Consider the following 18,330-nt stretch of genomic DNA (forward strand, 5'->3'; position numbering starts at 1 on the left):
AGCTGACTGGATTTTTTTTTCAAAAACTGTGTTTTGTGGAAAATTCTGATTTAGAATTAAAGCAAATTTTGAAATATTTCACAGAGCAAAAAGTTTTGTGTCGTGTGCAGCTCTACTAAACTAGAATCCCATGACTCCAAATAAAACTGTTTAGTCATATTCCATTCTGTAATCATACTGAGCCTCCCAGACTTTCTGACCTGAGGCAATAGTGAAACTGAAGATCAAGAGATGAAAAGCTTCATGCCCCATTCCCTGACTGTTCTGAGTCATCCAGGAGCCTTGACTGTTACCGTACTTCTGTTTCTAGTAGATAAGCAGCAGGTAGGCCACAAGATGAAAGCACACAAACCCAGCCATGGCAATCGACAGGCAGAAAACCCAGCTACTCCAAAAGTAGAAGACAAGGTGGTGGGATGGAATAATAGCTAAATCCACTGGGGAAACAGAAGTGTGTGTGGGAGGGGGGAGTCAGCAGGACAAACCAAAATTCCAAAATTAGAACCTTCACCCCAAATTTCAGTTGCATCCATAATTCTTCTCACTGAATTTAAAACTTGCATCCCAAAATTCAGCCCTGGAAAACCTTCAGCTCTCAAATGCAATCTGCCTCCTTGTGGTGCTTCACACACAGAGCCCAAACTACAGGGTTTCAAAGGCTGTGAAGAGCCAGAGTAGAGCCATTCTCCCAAACATACAACACTCCCCATCCCCACCAACTCGCAGTTCCCTTTCCCAGCTAGTCATCTTTCCCAGACTTACTCTGCTATCCAGGAATATTCCCATAGAGTCATGGGAACCCTAGATCATCTAGTCTGACCACCGGTGTATCACAGACAGCAGCACCATTCAGCACCCACGTGGTAATCCCATAGGTTTACTGCTGCTGGTAGGAGGCAGGAAGGAGGGAGACGTTCCCCTCCACAGGTTTGCTAGCTTGGCTATGTCCCACTTCTTGGGACTATAGGACTGTAGAAACCATTTCATATTTAGCTAGAAGCCATCTTGTATAACAGAAACCATTTCAGCTTTTCTCTTTGGCACGTAGACCAGAGTGAACTTTCTGTCACCCCGTGAAAAGAGGCCTACAGGATGGGCTATTGGAATGTGTTAATTGGGCTGGTTGGGACAGGAGATGTACTCCCTTGTACCTGTCCACCATCTTGCTGATAAGGTTATGTTTTTCCTAGTTTAATAGAGGATTTCTGTAATTGGATGCCCTGACGTCAGACTGTTTGGCTAAGGGTATAGAGATACTAGGAGTGATTGTATTAGCAGCCTTACTGGGCCCGGCTCTGCTGGGACCATGTTTGACTCACTTTGCTTTACTGATCAATAAAGCTGTCTGTTTAGCCGCCTAAAACTGAGTGAGGCTTTTGCTTCGACAGGATTCAGGAACTCACTCAAACCTTCTCTCCCTTCACCATTGTCTTCCCCAAGCCTTGCCTTGGACTGGGGAGAATAAGGGACAGAGATCGGGGTGGGATCAAGACAAGTCCTTGTGTCACACCTGTGTCCGAGCAGACCACCACCACAGCATTCACATCAGTGTGGAGCTTCCTGACCGACAGCCATGAGCCACACTGAGAGATGTTGCAGTCTGCAGGGCCACAGAGCAGGCCGTGGAGTGCCAGTGAGTGACCTGACACTGACACTGGCATAGCCAATGTCTCCAGCAATGATCCGCAGTCCAGACTGTCACAGAGGATGGCAGAGGATGTGGTGCCCCAGCCCAGGCTGCACAGTGCCCCACCTACCCTGGAGATATACCTCCACGGGCCCTGCACAGGGGCCTTGATCACCCACCAGGTGCACACCAGAGATACCTGCAGAAGACAGGGCAAGCCTGGGGAGAGATGCTGCAGGTTGAGACTGGCCCTATCTTGAAGTAGGGAGCAGTTGCAGTGCTTTATCCATGAGAAGTTAGTCAGGGCTGGGAAATGAGCCCAGGTCTCCACATGATGATAGAGCAGTGGTGGGCAACCTGTTGCCTGCAAGCTGCATGTGATCCACTGGGGCTCCACTTGTGGCCCATGGACTCCCTTGCTTCCCCCTTCCTCCATTTCCTAGGCTTCCCTCCTCTCTCTAAGCATTTTCAGAGGAGTTGCAAAACACCTGATTCGTGCTCTGTCCTGGGTCATCTCCCTCCCTCCCAGAACTGGGACAGCTGATTCACAGTGGGCATTCCAGCTCTGGGAGAGAGGGGGAGGAGCAGGGACATAGTGCAAATCAGGTAATTCGTAATGCTCTGAAAATGCTGGGGGGAGCAGGTAACTGTGCGAGAGGCATGTGGGGAAGGGGGACAGATAGGGGGCCACAGGGCTGCAGATGGAACCCCAGTGGGCTGCAGGCTGCTGCCTCATTGAGATGATGGAGCATCACTCATGCAGCCTACTTGCTATTTGTGGTTGTCCATCCCTGTGACAGAGTGCGCTAGCCTCTGGGGCTACATCTAGACTGCATCCCTCTGCCGACACAGGGTTGCAAATCAAGCACTTCAGAAGCGCAAATTAGCCCAGGATTTAAATATCCCGGTCTTCATTTGCATACTCATGTTCCGATGCTGTGCTGATCAGGCTCAGTGTTGAAAGTGAAAGTAAAGTGTAGCCGCGGCTCTGCCAACAATGCTTTTTCAGCAGCTCCTGTGTAGGATGAAAATTTCTGAGGCAGGCTATGATATTCTGTTAAGAACTCAATCTAAATTCAGACTCTGGGAATGGCACACAAACACAGTACATGGTTATTCCCCTTCCCCACCAGTCTAGCCCATCAACGGAAAGCCATCACCCAGGATGGGAGGCAGGACAAGACACATTTGATGATGCTAATGTCTCTGCTTTAATCCCCAGATGTACCACATCCTGCAGAGATACCTTCTTGAAGCTGACAGACATATCACCACTTAATTGATAATTGATGTCTGCTTTGTTTAAATACTTGTTTTACTGAAAACATTATGTAACTTTATATTATTGCTCTTATCTTTCCTTACTATTAGCATCTATCCAGGGGGTCTGGGATCTCCCCTCCTCCATCACTTTGATCTGCCTATTGAGCATCCTATATAACTAGCTGTAACCTATTGTTTGGCAGTGTTCACTGAACTTAGCAAGTGACACTCCACCTAGTGCTGTGTGTGCAATAAACTCCTGCTTGCTTCATGTATGGTGTCCGGATTCTATTCCTTCATTCTGTACTCCTCAAAAAATGATTCTGTGACCCTATGGTTAAAGAATCCTCTGCCTAACAGCCTGTGCAACCACACATTTACCTCCACATTTTGATGGTCTCTACCTGCACATTTTCATTCATCAGGGAGGAGGCTTTTTCCTCAAACACCTTTATTCTTTTTCCCAGAGCTACATGGCCTGCAGTGACCCACTCAAGATCATTCTTGGAAGTATCATCGGTGCCTACATGAAGAAATAGGAAGGGATAGCAGTCTAATGGCTTGATCAGTCTCGGCAGACATAACCTGAATTCTGGCTCTATGCAACCAGCACACTTCTTGAGTTTTCCAGCCTGGACAGCAGATGGATGACTCCATCCCTCTTTCAAGGGAGACCCTGACCACCAACAACCTTCTCCTCTTGGGAAATGGTCATCATGGAACCCCCACTCCTAGGACAATGCGACCCAGGCCTTCTATTTGATGGGGTCTCCTTTTGATCCCTTCCCTCATATGACTCTTCCAAACCGTTCTTCACAGCAGTACCTATGCAGAAAGACTAAAAGTGGTTTCGTATCTCTATCTGCATTGGGGGCACATGAATTCTCCTCTTTCTTCTTCAGGAGGTCACATTCTGCCAATTTTTTCTCTCTGCTCTGCACAGCCTTCTCTGATTCTTCACCATGCTGTGCCTGCACTACCAAACATTGACTTCAATCTAGAAATTGTTCGTTTTCTGTGGTGCAATGTGCAGGATGGATAGGTGTGTGTCTAGTCCTTTAAACTTATCTTCCAATATGGAGACTAGCTTGGACTTCATACAGACAAAGTCTCTTCTATCCTCTGGGAGAAAGACAACTATGACACTTCCTTTGTAGATCACAACAATTGACTGATCATTATCCATATTGTATTCCATCTAGGACCCTCTTCAGATGTTGTATTTGCTGCTCATAGAAAGAAGCCTGAAGGCAAAAGAACTATGGGAACTCCAGTTTCCTACAGGTGAATTCCCAAGCAAACTTCTTCTGGTTGTCTGTCCTCTGTTTGCCCCACACTCCTTTCACAACTGTCTGCATTTTTTTAAGGCTGCTGGCGCAAAGCAGTTGGCTTGGATCCAAGCTTTCCCTCCAATCATCCACTCAAGGCCCATCTGGAAAAAAGCACTCCCAATTCACACTTTACAAACAAACAAATACACAAAGGGTGCATATACACTGTACCCTTAGCTCAAAATAATCTACGCTATTTGAGTTACGCCAGACTTGGCTACACAGCGCCACATTTCAAAAAACACTATTCCAAAACATCCCTTAAACCTCATGGAACGAGGTTTACTAGGATGTCGGAACAGTGTGCCTGTTATTTCCAAAGATATTTAGAAATAACGGGAGCGCTATCAAGACACAGAATAGCTATTTCAGGACAGTATCCTGAAATAGGACTGAGGTGTAGACGTACCCAAACAGTCCCTGCAACTAGGTACAGTCAAACAAACGGTCACAGCAAACACTCAGATGTTCACTCCACCAGCTCACAATGCAGTCCCCTAATGAAGCACTCCCCACTGCACCTCTTGGATGGTATCCAAACAAACTCCATCTGTTAGTCACACTGTGGTTCATAGCTCACTCAGTTCACTCACTAGCATTTTTTTATAAGGCTGCTGGTTTATAAAATATACGGAAACATAATGCTTCCAGAGTCCTGCAAATGACTCCAAGATCTCTTCAAGGTAACAGCTAAGATAGGTACCATCATCTTGTATGTATAGCTGGGATTATATTTTTCCATGTGCATTTCTTTGCATTTAACATTACATTTCATCTGCCATTTTGTTAACAAGTTACCCAGTTTAGTGAGATCCCTTTGTAACTCTTAGTTAAATCCAAAGTATATAGCATTCTGAAGTAATTACATATCATCTGCAACTTTGCCACTTCACCGTTTACCCCTTTTTGCAGATAATTCATGAATTATGAATATTTATAACAGCACTGATCCCAGTAAAAGCCCCGGTGGGTACCATTACTTACTTCTCTCCATTATGAAAACAGGCCACTTATTCCTACCCTTTGTTTCCTATCCTCTTGCTGGAGTGCCTAAGAAGCCTGTTATTATGTTAATCACCCTGCCTCTGTTTATAAACAAACTCCCTGCCCAAAGGTAGAAGCTGTTAGCAGCACAGAACTCCTCATGTTCCACACTGAAACTCTGGAACCTGAGTGCTGAGCACCCACTGTTTTATTTCTGTGGGTGCTTACACCCAGAAGCACACATGGAGTCATTGCCTCTGACCACACGGCTGACAGAATGTTTGTTCTCCATCTAACAGCCCATTGAACAACCAGCAATACCCAGAGGTGACACTTTTTAATTATTATTTGTTGGTGGGTCATTCTCCATTTCACTCCCTTCTGAGCCCAGGGAGCCTCCTTATGCACCTTGTGAGAGATGCACCATTCCTGCAATAAACTTTCTAAAAGGATTTAATATGAAAAAAACCCACGGTGAAGCAATAATAGGACTAAAAAAGCAGGACAAGTTCCCGGCAGTCAGATCAATGAGAAATTACAGTGAAAAATCACAGACCCTGTCTCAGTCACGCTTGTATTTGTTGCAACTACCTAAAAGCCCAATATAAAAGCTGAGTGAACTAGATCAATAGCAGGGACCATCTCTGATGCCCAGTGAGCAGTGAGCATTCAGAAGAGAGAGAGTCTAATCATACAACATTTCTATCTTCACAGGATCGCTGCTCTGAACTCAGTCATTCTTATATTGATGTCTTAGGAACACCAGCTTCAACATCATCATAACATGGGTCTCCAGGAGGCAGGGATGCATAGTTTCTCTCATGCCCTGAGGTCCCTTCACTTCTTAGGGAATGCAGACTCCAATCTGCAAATATAAAAGGAAGCACATTACAGCCAATGTATTTATTCTACGCCTAATATGGGTGAGCAGCCTATAATATGGGTTGTGAATTATCCCCTGTTCCTTCTGATTGGGAACCTGACAAGTGCAATCCATATGTCACTCTGTCCAAGAGCACATCTGGCCACAGATCTTTCTGTGCTGAGATCTGCATGGCACAGGGGCAGCGTGGAGATGTCACTCATAGTTGCTGACTGTGTGGGTGTGCTGGGGTTGGAAAAATTAGAAGAAAGCTTCCACCTCCCCCCAGTGCACATCAGCAGCCAGTGGCCCTGCTAACCAACTCTTCCCGTGCCCTCCCACTTGCCATAGTCAGCTGTTGTGTGTTCAAGAAACTCCTATAAGGAGGGGAGGAGTGGGGACAAGGCACACTTGGTGGGGAGGGGGAAGAAGCAATCTGGGGGCAGGAAGAGGCAGGATAGGAGCTTGGGGGAAGAGGTGGAATGGGGGTGGAGCCGATGATCGAGCACCCCCCGGCTCCACCCCCTAAAAGGGAAGTGGATGCAAGTGGTGTCAGTGATTTTGTGATGCATTCCTAGTTTCAGTCAGTGCTGCTCTTATTCAGATGGTCCTTTGCAGGGGAGCCTGGATGGCCCTGCCGTGACAATAAATGGTGATGTTTGCCTTGACCACAGTGCGGATCTCTAACAAGCAAAACCCACACCTGTCTCAAGCCTGGTGCATGTAAGCATGCAGGCAAGGCTCAGGGAGAAGCTTTGAGAGGCAGGAATGTTTTGCATAACAATGCAGATTAAGCATGGCACACGAGACCATGTCAAGAACATATGACAATCAACCTTGTACTGCTTCAGAGGGTAGCCGAGTTAGTCTGTACAGGATAAACTTAAAAAAACAACAAATGGTCTGGAAGCACTTTATAGATTAACAAAACATGTAGAAAGTATTGTGAGCTTTTGTGGGCACAGCCCGCTTCTTCAGATGATAGGAGTGTTGGATGTCCAGAACTAAAATTAAACAGGAGAGAAGTGAGGGGGGAGGGTAAGGGGGAACAAAAAGAAGCAGTGTTCAGCACTTCTATTTCGGATAAGCAAAAATTACACATGCAGCCATAAAACTGTTAACTATGCACATAGTTTTTGCAACATCCTGAGTAGCAGGGTGTACCCCAAATAAGGGCATTGGGCATCTTAGGTATCTTATACAATACGTAATCAATTGGTAAATATTATTAGAACGACCAAGTCTCGCTTTGCTATAAAATGGGCTTAGTAAGAAGAATCGATGAGATTGACCCACAGGTCCTGCTCATTGTAACTAGAAGTAAATAGAGGGGTAGCCATATTAGTCTGAACCTGCACAAAAAAAAAAAAAAAAAAAAGAGAAGTCCTGTGGCACCCTATAGACTAACAGATTTATTGAGAAAAAAACAGTAAGCAAATGGTCTGGTAGCACTTTATAGACTAACAAAACACGTAGACGGTATCATGAGCTTTTGTGGGCAAAGACCCACTTCATCAGATGCATCTGTTAGTCTATAAGGTGCCATGGGACTTCTCGTTGTTTTAGAAGTAAATAGGCCCTTCACACCAGTGTATGACGTCCCAATGGGTGGGAATCCTCGACCTTCTGCCTGGTATTGTAGCTGGCATACAATAGCATATGGGTGAAGTGTAAGTGAACCAGGCTTACTTACTGTATTATAATAATCTTCTATTCATTGCTTTTGCATTGCTCTGCACTGTATTAATTGCTTTAGAATTTATAGTATTTAAAGTTTAAATTGTATAGTAATTGTTTTTAAGGTTTGTGAAATTTAAACAACCATATTAACTGCTGAAAGCTTGCAATAAATAAGAAAGTGCTTAAGTCTCTCTGGAGTGTTCTGGTTTCCCTTGGATCTAAAATAAATAGAAACACATGACAATTGGTGTCATGACAGGTCCAGGAGATTTGGGAACCATGTCACTTTTCAGGAGTGGCAAGAGAGGAAGGGATAAGGACTGAAGGGTGATGCTGGGATGGGCATTTGGTAACCCCTGGACTGTCCCTGAGCATTTTACAAACCAAACTCAGCTGTTCATCGGCTGGGATCGAGATAAAAGTCAAGTAATTTGGTAAAAACCGGGGAAAGTACGGACCGGCATTTGTAAAGCAATAGGACGCTCTAAAGAATAGGAATAAAATTAAAAGAGCTAGAATTTTGCAATTAAAATAAGATGGCTTAAACAACATTCCACTCTACTAGCTTCCAAATATATGAAAATTTGGATTTACCCAAGAAAAGGAACCAGGTGGTGTGGGGGCTAGTTAAGGCTATTTACCTTCCTTGCTAAATTAGAAAGGGTACATCTACACTACAGCATAAATTCGAGTTAACTTAATTTGAATTAACACCCCTACACACAAAATCTATTTCAAAATAGCATTTTGCTATTTCAAAATAACGCGTCCACACTGAGTGGACCCTGAACCTAAGTTAAGGCTGGCCGGAACCAGTGCTGGTAGGGCATCAGGTTAGGACTAGGGGTATGTCTACCCTGCCACCCTAGTTCAAACTAGGGTGGCTAATGTAGGCATTCGAAGTTGCAAATGAAGCCCGAGACTTAAATATCCCGGGCTTCATTTTTAAATCCCCCTTAGTGCGGACACCGTGCCCGGGACTACACGCGGCACGGAGTAGGTAGTTCGAATTAGGCTCTCCAATTCGAACTACCAGTACACCAGGGCTGCTGCCTGAGGCTAACTGAGCTTCCTGCTGAAAGGGACCCTATCCCCACCCCTGACAGACAGTTCTCAGGGTTCCTCGATGAGAGTCAGCAAAGCAGTCCTGTCTTGGAGTGCCCTGAGTGCCCGTACTTGGGACACCACAGCACTCGGCCACATGAAGCCAGAGCTGCCCCTGAGCACCCCAGTGTGTCTCGTGGGGTCATTGCCATCAGCCCGGCTGCACTTGTTGCAGGCTGCCATCCGGGGGGGGAGTCCATCAGGATCCAGGAGGCCCTGAGAGAGAACGTCCACCCCGAGAAGCCCTCAGAGCCATCCAGTCCTCCCCACCGGGGGCTTGTGCCCCATTCCTCCCTCACATCCTTCCACTTACCCTTCCCTGCCCCCCTTCCTGATGTCAAACAAAAGACACATATGTTCAAAAATAGAAACTGGATTTATTGAACAAAACTGGGGGTGGGGGATGAACCTCTGGGAAAAGGAGGTGGGAGAGGGGAAGAGAGAACATGGGAGAGGGGAGAGGGAAACCTGGGAGGAGGGCGCTGGAAGGGGGAAGAAGGGGGAGGGGAAGCTCAGGGCCCAGGGTTGGGGGTCTTGCCGGACCAACTTGATTTTCATGCAAACCTGCTCCTGGGTTCGCATGTGGCCTTTGGTGGCCAGGCTGGCAGCTATCCTGCCATAGACGGCCACATTCCTCCATCTAGTGCGGAGATCATGGACGTTGGGGGCATCTCCCCTAAACCTGAATAAGGTCCATGATCTCCACCCTGGACCAGGAAGGCGCTCACCCTCTCTAGCCCCCGTCAGGCTCCTAGGAGCTGGCAGACTGCTCCTGGGGAGCGGTGGAGGGCTGGCTGCCAGCGCCTTGCTGGCTCATGTTTTGGGGCCACTGGGTCAGGGGCCCCGGTGGCCACTGCTGACTCTGGGCTGGCAGGTTTGGAGCTGGCACAGGAACTGTGGCCAGGATCTACCCCTTTAATGGCTCCAGGGCTGGGAGAGAGGAGAGTAAGTTTCCCTGATTGTGCCCAGAATGGCCACCAGGGCTCCCTGGGAAGGGCTGGAGGCCCCCTATTTCAAATTAAGTATCTACACAGCACTTAATTTGAAATAGCTATTTTGAATTTGGCATTACTCCTCATAGAATGAGATTTACCAAATTCGAATTAAGCGCTCCACTATTTCAAATTAATTTTGAAATAGTGGTTTGCATGTATAGACACTATTAAAGTTAATTCAAAATAACAGCTGTTATTTCGAATTAACTTTGCAGTGTAGACATACCTTAAGGGACAAAACCTATGTCCCTGGAAAGGGGCCAGTCAGCAGGAAAAGCAGGATCTAGACAGATAAAAAAGCAAAATAAGGAAGTGTTTAAGGGAAAGAGAGCGAGAGTTAACTCTGCAGAGTCTGGAAGGAATTGAGCAATTGTTGTAAAAATACTAGAAGGAAAAGTGCTATAGGAAAGGAATTATTGGTTTCTTTGCAACCTTTCTGGAGGGAAAATGGGTCCTTTTTCCAAAGGAATGCCTGTAAAGAATCCAGGCAAAAAGACAATCTAATTTAAGTAATTTAGCTATGGACACTTTAGTGGAATTTGCTAAAAGAGCATAAGTGGTTTGTTTTATTGAAAATTTAATTACCCCAAATGAATAAAAGGGAATGTAATTTTTGTATAGCTATGAGGAAATAGTGTAAATAGAAGTTAAAAGAGCACATGCATGTATATGTATGTACATATTGTGTAAATGCGTGAGGTTTCTAGGACCTAACCAGTGTTTTTGTACGTTTATGAAATTCTGTTTTGTAGGTTTGGGGTAAAGAAATTGGTTTTGTTTTTAATGATACCATTTCATTCAGAATTGTAAAACTGACAAGGAAATTTTGCCAGATATTGGCAATTAGTGTTGCTTGGCTTTTTATATCTAGCATTTAACCCTGAAGGTTTTTCAATGCTTCATATTTTTTATAGACCAAGTTTAGCTGTTATAAGAGGCAGCTGGAACCAGAAAAATGGGGAAAGAGTCACTAGGAAAAGATTACGGATTTCTTGTTTTCGGAAAAATAGCAAATAAGCAGGACTTTAAAGTAAATAGCAGTCAGAACTCTCTAACATTTTTTGTCTCCTAAGGCACAGACTCTAAGCTGCTGATAATTTTGAATATTAGAGTAAGCCAAAACATGTCTGTGTGAATACAAGTGGTAGCACAAGAGGGATCTGCTTCTATGTATAATACACCTATTTTTTAAAAAAAATTACCCGTACCTCCAGGATTAATTAAAGCTTATGCAAAGATTTCAGGAAGACATGGGATATACTGGCCTCATAAGTTTTTTGTTTTTTTTAAAAAGGCATGGTAAACATCCACTTGTAAGAAAATTTATGCTAATGTTATTGTTTAATTCTGGGATGAATTTAGTATTTATGAAGTCACTAAATTCACTAAGTTATTATGCACTAACAATGCATAATGCATATCATTTTGTTCTGGAAAAGGAAAACCCTTTGGCTACGACTACATTGCACTCTCTTGCGCAATAACATTTTGTGCAAAGGGCTTGAAAATAAGTGGCAGAATGGCTCTTGTGCAAAAGGGGTTTTTTGCACAAGAAGGAGCAGTGTAGACTGCTCCTTCCTGCACAAAAGCCCCTTGCGCAAAAATGACAGCTCATTAAGTATGCAAATGAGGCACAGCAATATTCATAGCCATGCCTCATTTGCTTATGTTATTGTGCAAGAGCGTGCAATGTAGACATAGCCTTTAAGTATGAAGAAGTTGTAGCTGAAAACACATCTCGTCTGCAGTATAAAAAGAAAACTGAGGTATGCCACCTTATTAATTTAATGATTAAGCAGTGGGATAATTTAATGATTAAATAGTGGGATAATTCACCCTCAACCCATAAAAGGAAAAGTTATTAAAACTTTGTCTGCTTATAAAACAAAATTACAGGGAAGTATTGGGGTAAGTGCAAGCAAATAGAGAAATCAACAAGAATATCTGTCAAAGAAAGAAGTATTTTTAGATATAATGTGCCACCCACACGGGGGTAGAAATGTTTTCTTTTGTCTGTCAGAACATCAGAAAGAGTTGGTACCAGCTGAAGAGCAATGAGAATAATATGGATTTAATGTCGCAAAAAAAAATTGTGTTTCATGTGTTATGTCTATGTGTTGTGTCTCATGTGTTGTGTTATATGTTTGTTGTTTTATGGCATTTGTGTCAATGCTAGCATTATTGTATATTGTTTGGGGAAAAGAGAGGATACTGCAGTAAGGAGGAAAAATCAGTGCCTCTCTAATCAGACTTCTCCCTACTCCTTTGCCTCCTGTTACCACCTAAAGACCAAGGATCAGGCGGTGGCACGATTGTAGTGGCAAACTTGCTGGGCTTTGCAAATTGTTCAAGTTGATTCTGAAACTATGTAAGTAAAGCAGAAGTTGGAGCAGGTAGGTACAAAAAGAAACTGTGTAGCAAGTAAAAAAAAAGTGCAGGCACAGGGAATTTAAATTCCTGTGAATGGTAACAGCTTAGTATGGTAATAGTTTAAGCTAGTAATAATGAATGGGCAGTTACCAAAAGTGGTATAGAACATAAACAACAGATAAACCTTGGGAGGGTGTCCTTGTTCCTGAAGCATACGCAGGGGCACTAGGGGGAAACAATGCATGCCCTCCCTGCTGTAACCACAGAATGGGCTGATGTCAAGGCTGTTCCCCACTGTGGCACAACGAATACAGAGGAGGGGGCCCGTAAGAGCACTCTAAAATTTTGCCTCTACAGGCTCTGGTACAAAACCTTCCCCCCAAATAGTAGGATTTTGGGGAATCCGCTGCCACCACCCAAGTAATTTCAAGAAAACCAGGGACGAGATCACTGGGGAAATCTCCTCCCTAAGTTAAAACTCTCTCCCTGCCCCAGCCTCCATTTTGCTTGGAATTGGGAAAAACAGAGGGGATCCACAGACAGCAATGGACTCTGCCCTTGTAATTAGGCAATGAGTCCTAAGGACACAACAATCAACCAATCCCGGTTAATTAGAAAAGAAAACAATCCTTTATTATCAAAACAAAACTACAGTTGTAAACATAGTAAAGTGACTAGATGGGAAGAGCCACCAATTGATATAAATACAGGCAGTCCCCGAGTTACGCGGATCCGACTTATGTCAGATCCGCAGTTACGAACGGGGCCCATCTCCCTGGTCTCCAGCAGACCAGGGAGAGGAAGCAAAGCGGCGGAGCACGCGAGCAGCAGCTTTGCTCCCCGTCCCCCTGGTCTGCAGACCAGGGAGACGGGGAGCAAAGCAGAGCAAAGCTGCGGAGCCCGAGGGCAGCAGGACAGCCACGGCGCGTCTGGGCTGTCCCGCTGCCCCCGTGCTCCGCGGCTTTGCTCCAGACGCCTGTGGTACAGCAGCTGGGGTGCTGCCAGTTGGTCCCGTAGCGCCGAGGAGCGGCGGCGCTACTGGACCAACCCAGCAGCACACCAGCTGCTCTGCCCCAGGCATCCCCAAGTCAGCCGCTGCTGAAACTGACCAGTGGCTGACTACAGGAAGCCCCTGCCCCGGGCTTCCTGGAATCAGCCGCTGATCAGTTTCAGCAGCAGCTGACTTGGGGATGCCTGGGGTTCTTAAGTTGAATCTGTATGTAAGTCAGAACTGGCATCCAGATTCAGCCGCTGTTGAAACTGATCAGTTTCAGCAGCGGCTGAATCTGGACGCCAGTTCCAACTTACATACAGATTCAACTTAAGAACAAACCTACAGTCCCTGTCTTGTACGTAACCCGGGGACTGCCTGTACTCAGGGAAAGTCCCTGGGCTAAAAGCTTAGTTATAAAGGTGGGGAGGGGCGGAGAGACACTTAACAAGCTCAGACATTATTTCCATATCCCTAAACAAGGAAAACAATAAATCCTGAAGGACTAGCTAAACTTTCCCCTACTTACTTCTTGTAAGAAGTCCATTCTTGGAGACAGAAGTGTTTCGCATCTCCCTCAATGTGTGGGAGAAACTGCTCTGCCTCTCAAACGGAAAACAGAGAGAGAAACTCCTTTTTTCCAGTTTGAAATTCCTACCTGCATTGTTATTTGCTGACCACCCAATACCTGGCTAGGTACAGAGATAACCCCTTAGTCAACAGGTGCTGGTCAGCACTCCTGGTTATGACAGATTGTAAATAGGTAAAGTACTTGAATCTCGAGGCCAATGCCTGGAGACAGGGCGCCATCATTGCCATGAGTGCGGGGCACACCTATTAGATCTTAACCCCTTGTAACAACTTAATTTTTGTGCCGGGTATATATTTGAAACCCCGAGAATAGTTCTGTATTTTCTCTGCAGATGCCGTTAATCCTATGCCTATGAATGGTGAAAGAGTTTGAAGATGAACATATTATTTAAACTAGAATGTAAAAGCAATTCCTGCCCCACATCTGATATCTGTCAATTTGTCCTTCAATGGCTCAAATACTGTATAGGGCAAGAATCACTCTCCTCCACTATCAACCATATAGTGACTGGATAACTTGGACCCCCGACAGAATCTCTAATGCTTCAGAGGGGTAGCCGAGTTAGTCTGTACAGGATAAACTTAAAAAACAACAAATAGTGTGGTAGCACTTTAGAGACTAATAAAACATGTAGATGGTATCATGAGCTTTCATGGGCACAGCCCACTTCTTCAGATGACTGGAGTGTTGTATGTCCAGAACCAAAATAAATAGGGGAGAAGGGAGTGGGAAAGAAGGAAAATATGAGGGGGGAGGGCAACAAAAGGAGGCAGTGGGTATATAAATATCAAAGGGGAAACTGAGCTCGTATTTAACAGGCAAAACTGTCTATAAGCACCTAAAAACTGGATAGTTAAAAGAAGCAGATAAAGACCTCTCTCTCTCACCTTTGGAGTTACAGGCCACCCAAACCAGAGCTCGCCAGCATCAATTTGGAAGTGTGAAATGAGAGCATCCACGTCCCTAGCAGAGCCAATAACCTTATTTTGAATTCAACATCTCAGTTCAAAATAACATAAACTGGACATTATGGGCAGAAGATACCAAATACAGGCTGCCCCCGACTTGCAACGTGATCGGTTATTGGGATAGTGTCACAAGTTGGAGGTGTCGTAACTCAAGCCAGCATTTACAACAGGTGTCGTATGCCATCGTAAATGCAGGGCTGAGGACATAAGTCGGGAGATTTCTGCCCCTTCCACACTTACAGAAAAAGTTGTATGTGTGGAGGGTCATAAATTGGGCAGTCGTAAAGTGGGGCCCTCCTGTATGTTACCAAAATAGTATATAATTGGACTGGGACTGTATATGGGATTTACAATCATTTGGTGAGAAATGGACTGCAGCTTAAATTTATTATTATAATCACTGGTGTTAATGGCTTACTTGATTGCAACAAAAAGCCATATAGGGTAAGTTTTGGGGAACAAGCATGTGGGGGACCTATAGACACTGACTGGGCAAGGCAAATTAGGTATACATGGGAACACAGATGGGGTTTGGCATGGGGGGGACACAGCAAGGAATCTCTCCACCAAGCCTATTAACCAACAGAAGTACCCACTTTCCTGGGTCATGTCATGCCTGAGGATTTTGTAGTATTTTCACTAGGGGCAGCCACTCCATGAGGTAGTGGGAGTGTTCCAGATGCTCCTGGAAATCTTAAAAGGTCTCCCCCTATAGAGGCAGGGATGGCTTTTGCCTGAGTGAGTACCACACAACACTAGTATAGTTCCTAAAGGGACATGTGGCAGGTGAGACCTGGTTGGGAGAAGCAGTGAGGGGCTCCTACTGCATGGGACATTCAAAGGTAAGGAATCCAAAAGGGGATGACATCATAGAGCTCATCCTGCCCACACAATACACATTTGCATGCTATTCTCATCAAGTACAAGGAAATGCACATTTCATTCCCACCCACTTTCCCCTGAGGTGCAAAGCGAGGATGAATGGTTCAGCACAGAGATCCCCTTGTGACTGTCACCTGTGTGCTGATCATATCACTGAGCCCCCTACTTGCTCCCTGGGGTGCCTGACACCCTGAACTGTTGGGCCAGAAGCTCTGGTCTCCGTTAGCAAAGGCACAGAGTTGGGGTAACAGTCCTCCAATAGAGTAACACAGATGCTGAATCAGCTCAAGTTTGGGATGATGCAGTTACAGGGACTTGACAACACCCAGGGGTCTAGTCCTCAAAAGGGACCAAACCTCCAAATAAATTCATCATACTCTGTATGAAAGTTTTACACAGAGCAAGATTATAAATATGTTCACCCCATTATCAATGAGAGATGCACAGCTGTCACTTCCCCTCCCCGATAACAATTATTTACATTGATAAACAAAGGTGCTTTTATTAAGTATAAAAAGAAGAATTTAAGTGGTCGCAAGTGAAAACAGACCGATTAAAGTAAGTTACTAAGCTACAATAAAACACTCCTGCTAAGCCACACACACATTAAGAGAGATTGTTACAAATATATGTCTCACCCTAATTTTTATTCCAGGTAAAAACCTTCAAATCAGAGCTGATCTTTTCTCTGGACTGATTCTAACAACTTCTTGTGTATTTAGAGTTCTTTGTTTTCAGGTTTCTTCATGTGTTGCCTCTTAGGATGGTGGAGGCAGTTTTTCAAAAGCTGCTAAAGATGGTTCTTGATTGCTTCCCAACCCTTAAAGCAGTGGTTCTCAAACTGCAGTCTGCAGACCACTAATGGTCCACAGCTGCCTTCCAGGTGATCCACGACTCCCATCCCTTTCTCTCATTGCAGCAGGGAGCCCGCTTTGGTGCTCCAGACTTGCCTCCCCACCCCACCCCAAGGTTGGAGCACCAGCGGTGGCTTCCCAGAAAAATAAAACCATTTACTTATTGTTGTTTTAAGCACTGGGCCATTAAGTCCCTTAAGTACCACTAATGGCTCTCACTAGAAATTTTAGATTAAGAAGCAAGTTTACACTTCAGATTTCTAACTTCACACAAAAGAATGATACACACACATGGAAATACACATTCAGGGGAACACATGCTCTTGAATGACAAGTCACTGTATCTATGTTGCACAAAGCACATTCAATTTATGCATATTCCTATTCAAAAACATATTTTCATAAAAATATCGGGGTGAAGTGTCACAGTGGGAGCTCAGCTACAATGGTGGGAGCTCAGTGAGGTTCTCTGCTACAATGGTAATGGAATATTTGCATATTGAAACTGATTCAAACCCGATCGTAGGCCAATAACCCCATCACAGGGTCCTGCTCTTCATATTACTCCACAGAGTACTGACACCTTGTTTGGGGGAAGAGACTCAGGCCCAGATCCTGCAAATTGTTCTGCTCTGGACAGTCCCATTGAAGTCAGCACTAGGGTGCGGTTTGCAGGGACTATAGCAACCCCCAAAATTATCGTAGCACCCCTATAGCCATGCAATGGTAGCTTCTACTTTCCAGCTGACTAGCTCTGAAGGCAAAGCAAAGAGAGTGTCAGCTTCTCACTGGGTGACCAGCTGCAGCAACAGCAAAGGATGATCAGGTGGGTGATTGGGATACCTGAGAGCAGCCCCCTTCCCATGTCCTTGCCCTTTGGGATGTGCCACCCAAGGCAGATGGATGGTCTGAAGCTCCCACACTCTGGCCTGGGCTCCTGGGCAATGCCCACCATTGTCACTGCTCCCCAAGGACTCTGCCAGCTCCAGCTGGGGCCCCCTGCCTGGGCAGCTTTTATCCACTGTGATTAGCCAGTGTCTAGCACAGCCTGGCTCCCTCTTCCAGCCTGTGACTTGGCCAGGTGTGGGAAGAGGGGGACAGAGAGGGGGCAGTGGGCCATAGAGAAGGGAAGGACCTCATGGTGAGGTGGGCACAGCCTCCCAGTTTTCTATCTGGCCCACCTCAGCCCCTTTTCCCCCAACCAGGAAGAGGCTGGTGCCATTCTTGAGTCAGTGAGACTACTCATGTAAGCAGATTGACAAGTAGACTCCAGTGTTTGCTGGTTTGGAGCCTTATTTAGGAATCATCATGGATTTGTTTATTTAACAATGTTCACGGAGGTCACACAGCTGAAAGGGTTAGTTTACCAATAGCTGTTTTTCAGTGTATCCTGTACAGATGAACTCCGCTACCCCCTGAAGTTTCAGAGCAGTGACAGTGACCTCTAGTGGCCAGCAGAGGCTGTCCCAAGTTACTTACAGTAGAGATCCCATTAAACAGCCCAATAACCCTTCTGGAATTTCTATTTCAAACACATCTGTGCACAGAGACAGGCAGAGAGACTCTTCACAACCATCACGTTGATCAGGGTTTATTCCTTGCTGCATAACTTATTCCCATGTTCATGTAGGTGGGTAGGAAACAATCATTTTCAGCAATGCCAACCCCAAAGCTGTGTCTAGATTGGCCAGTTTTTCCAGAAAATCAGCCGCTTTTCTGGAAAAACTTGCCAGCTGTCTACACTGGCCGCTTGAATTTTTTCAAGAACACTGACTTCCTACTGTCTGAAATCAGTGCTTCTTGCGGAAATCCTATGCTGCTCCTGTT

At 45.2% G+C, this 18,330-nt stretch overlaps 1 protein-coding gene across 4 annotated transcripts in view; it reads right to left on the reverse strand.

Moving 5' to 3' along the window:
- Window positions 1-3,099: 3,099 nt before the first annotated feature.
- Window positions 3,100-18,330, reverse strand: part of LOC102448849 (scavenger receptor cysteine-rich domain-containing protein SCART1-like) — a 122,646-nt gene continuing 107,415 nt past the window's right edge. For all 4 annotated transcript variants that reach the window (XM_075903288.1, XM_075903282.1, XM_075903264.1 and 1 more), the window contains one exon: window positions 3,100-6,070. In XM_075903288.1, coding sequence (XP_075759403.1) covers window positions 5,946-6,070 — 125 coding nt within the window. In that variant the 3' untranslated portion in view covers window positions 3,100-5,945. The remainder of the gene's footprint in view (window positions 6,071-18,330) is intronic.

This window comes from Pelodiscus sinensis, chromosome 1 (genome assembly GCF_049634645.1).
Source record: "Pelodiscus sinensis isolate JC-2024 chromosome 1, ASM4963464v1, whole genome shotgun sequence".
NCBI lineage: Eukaryota > Metazoa > Chordata > Testudines > Trionychidae > Pelodiscus > Pelodiscus sinensis.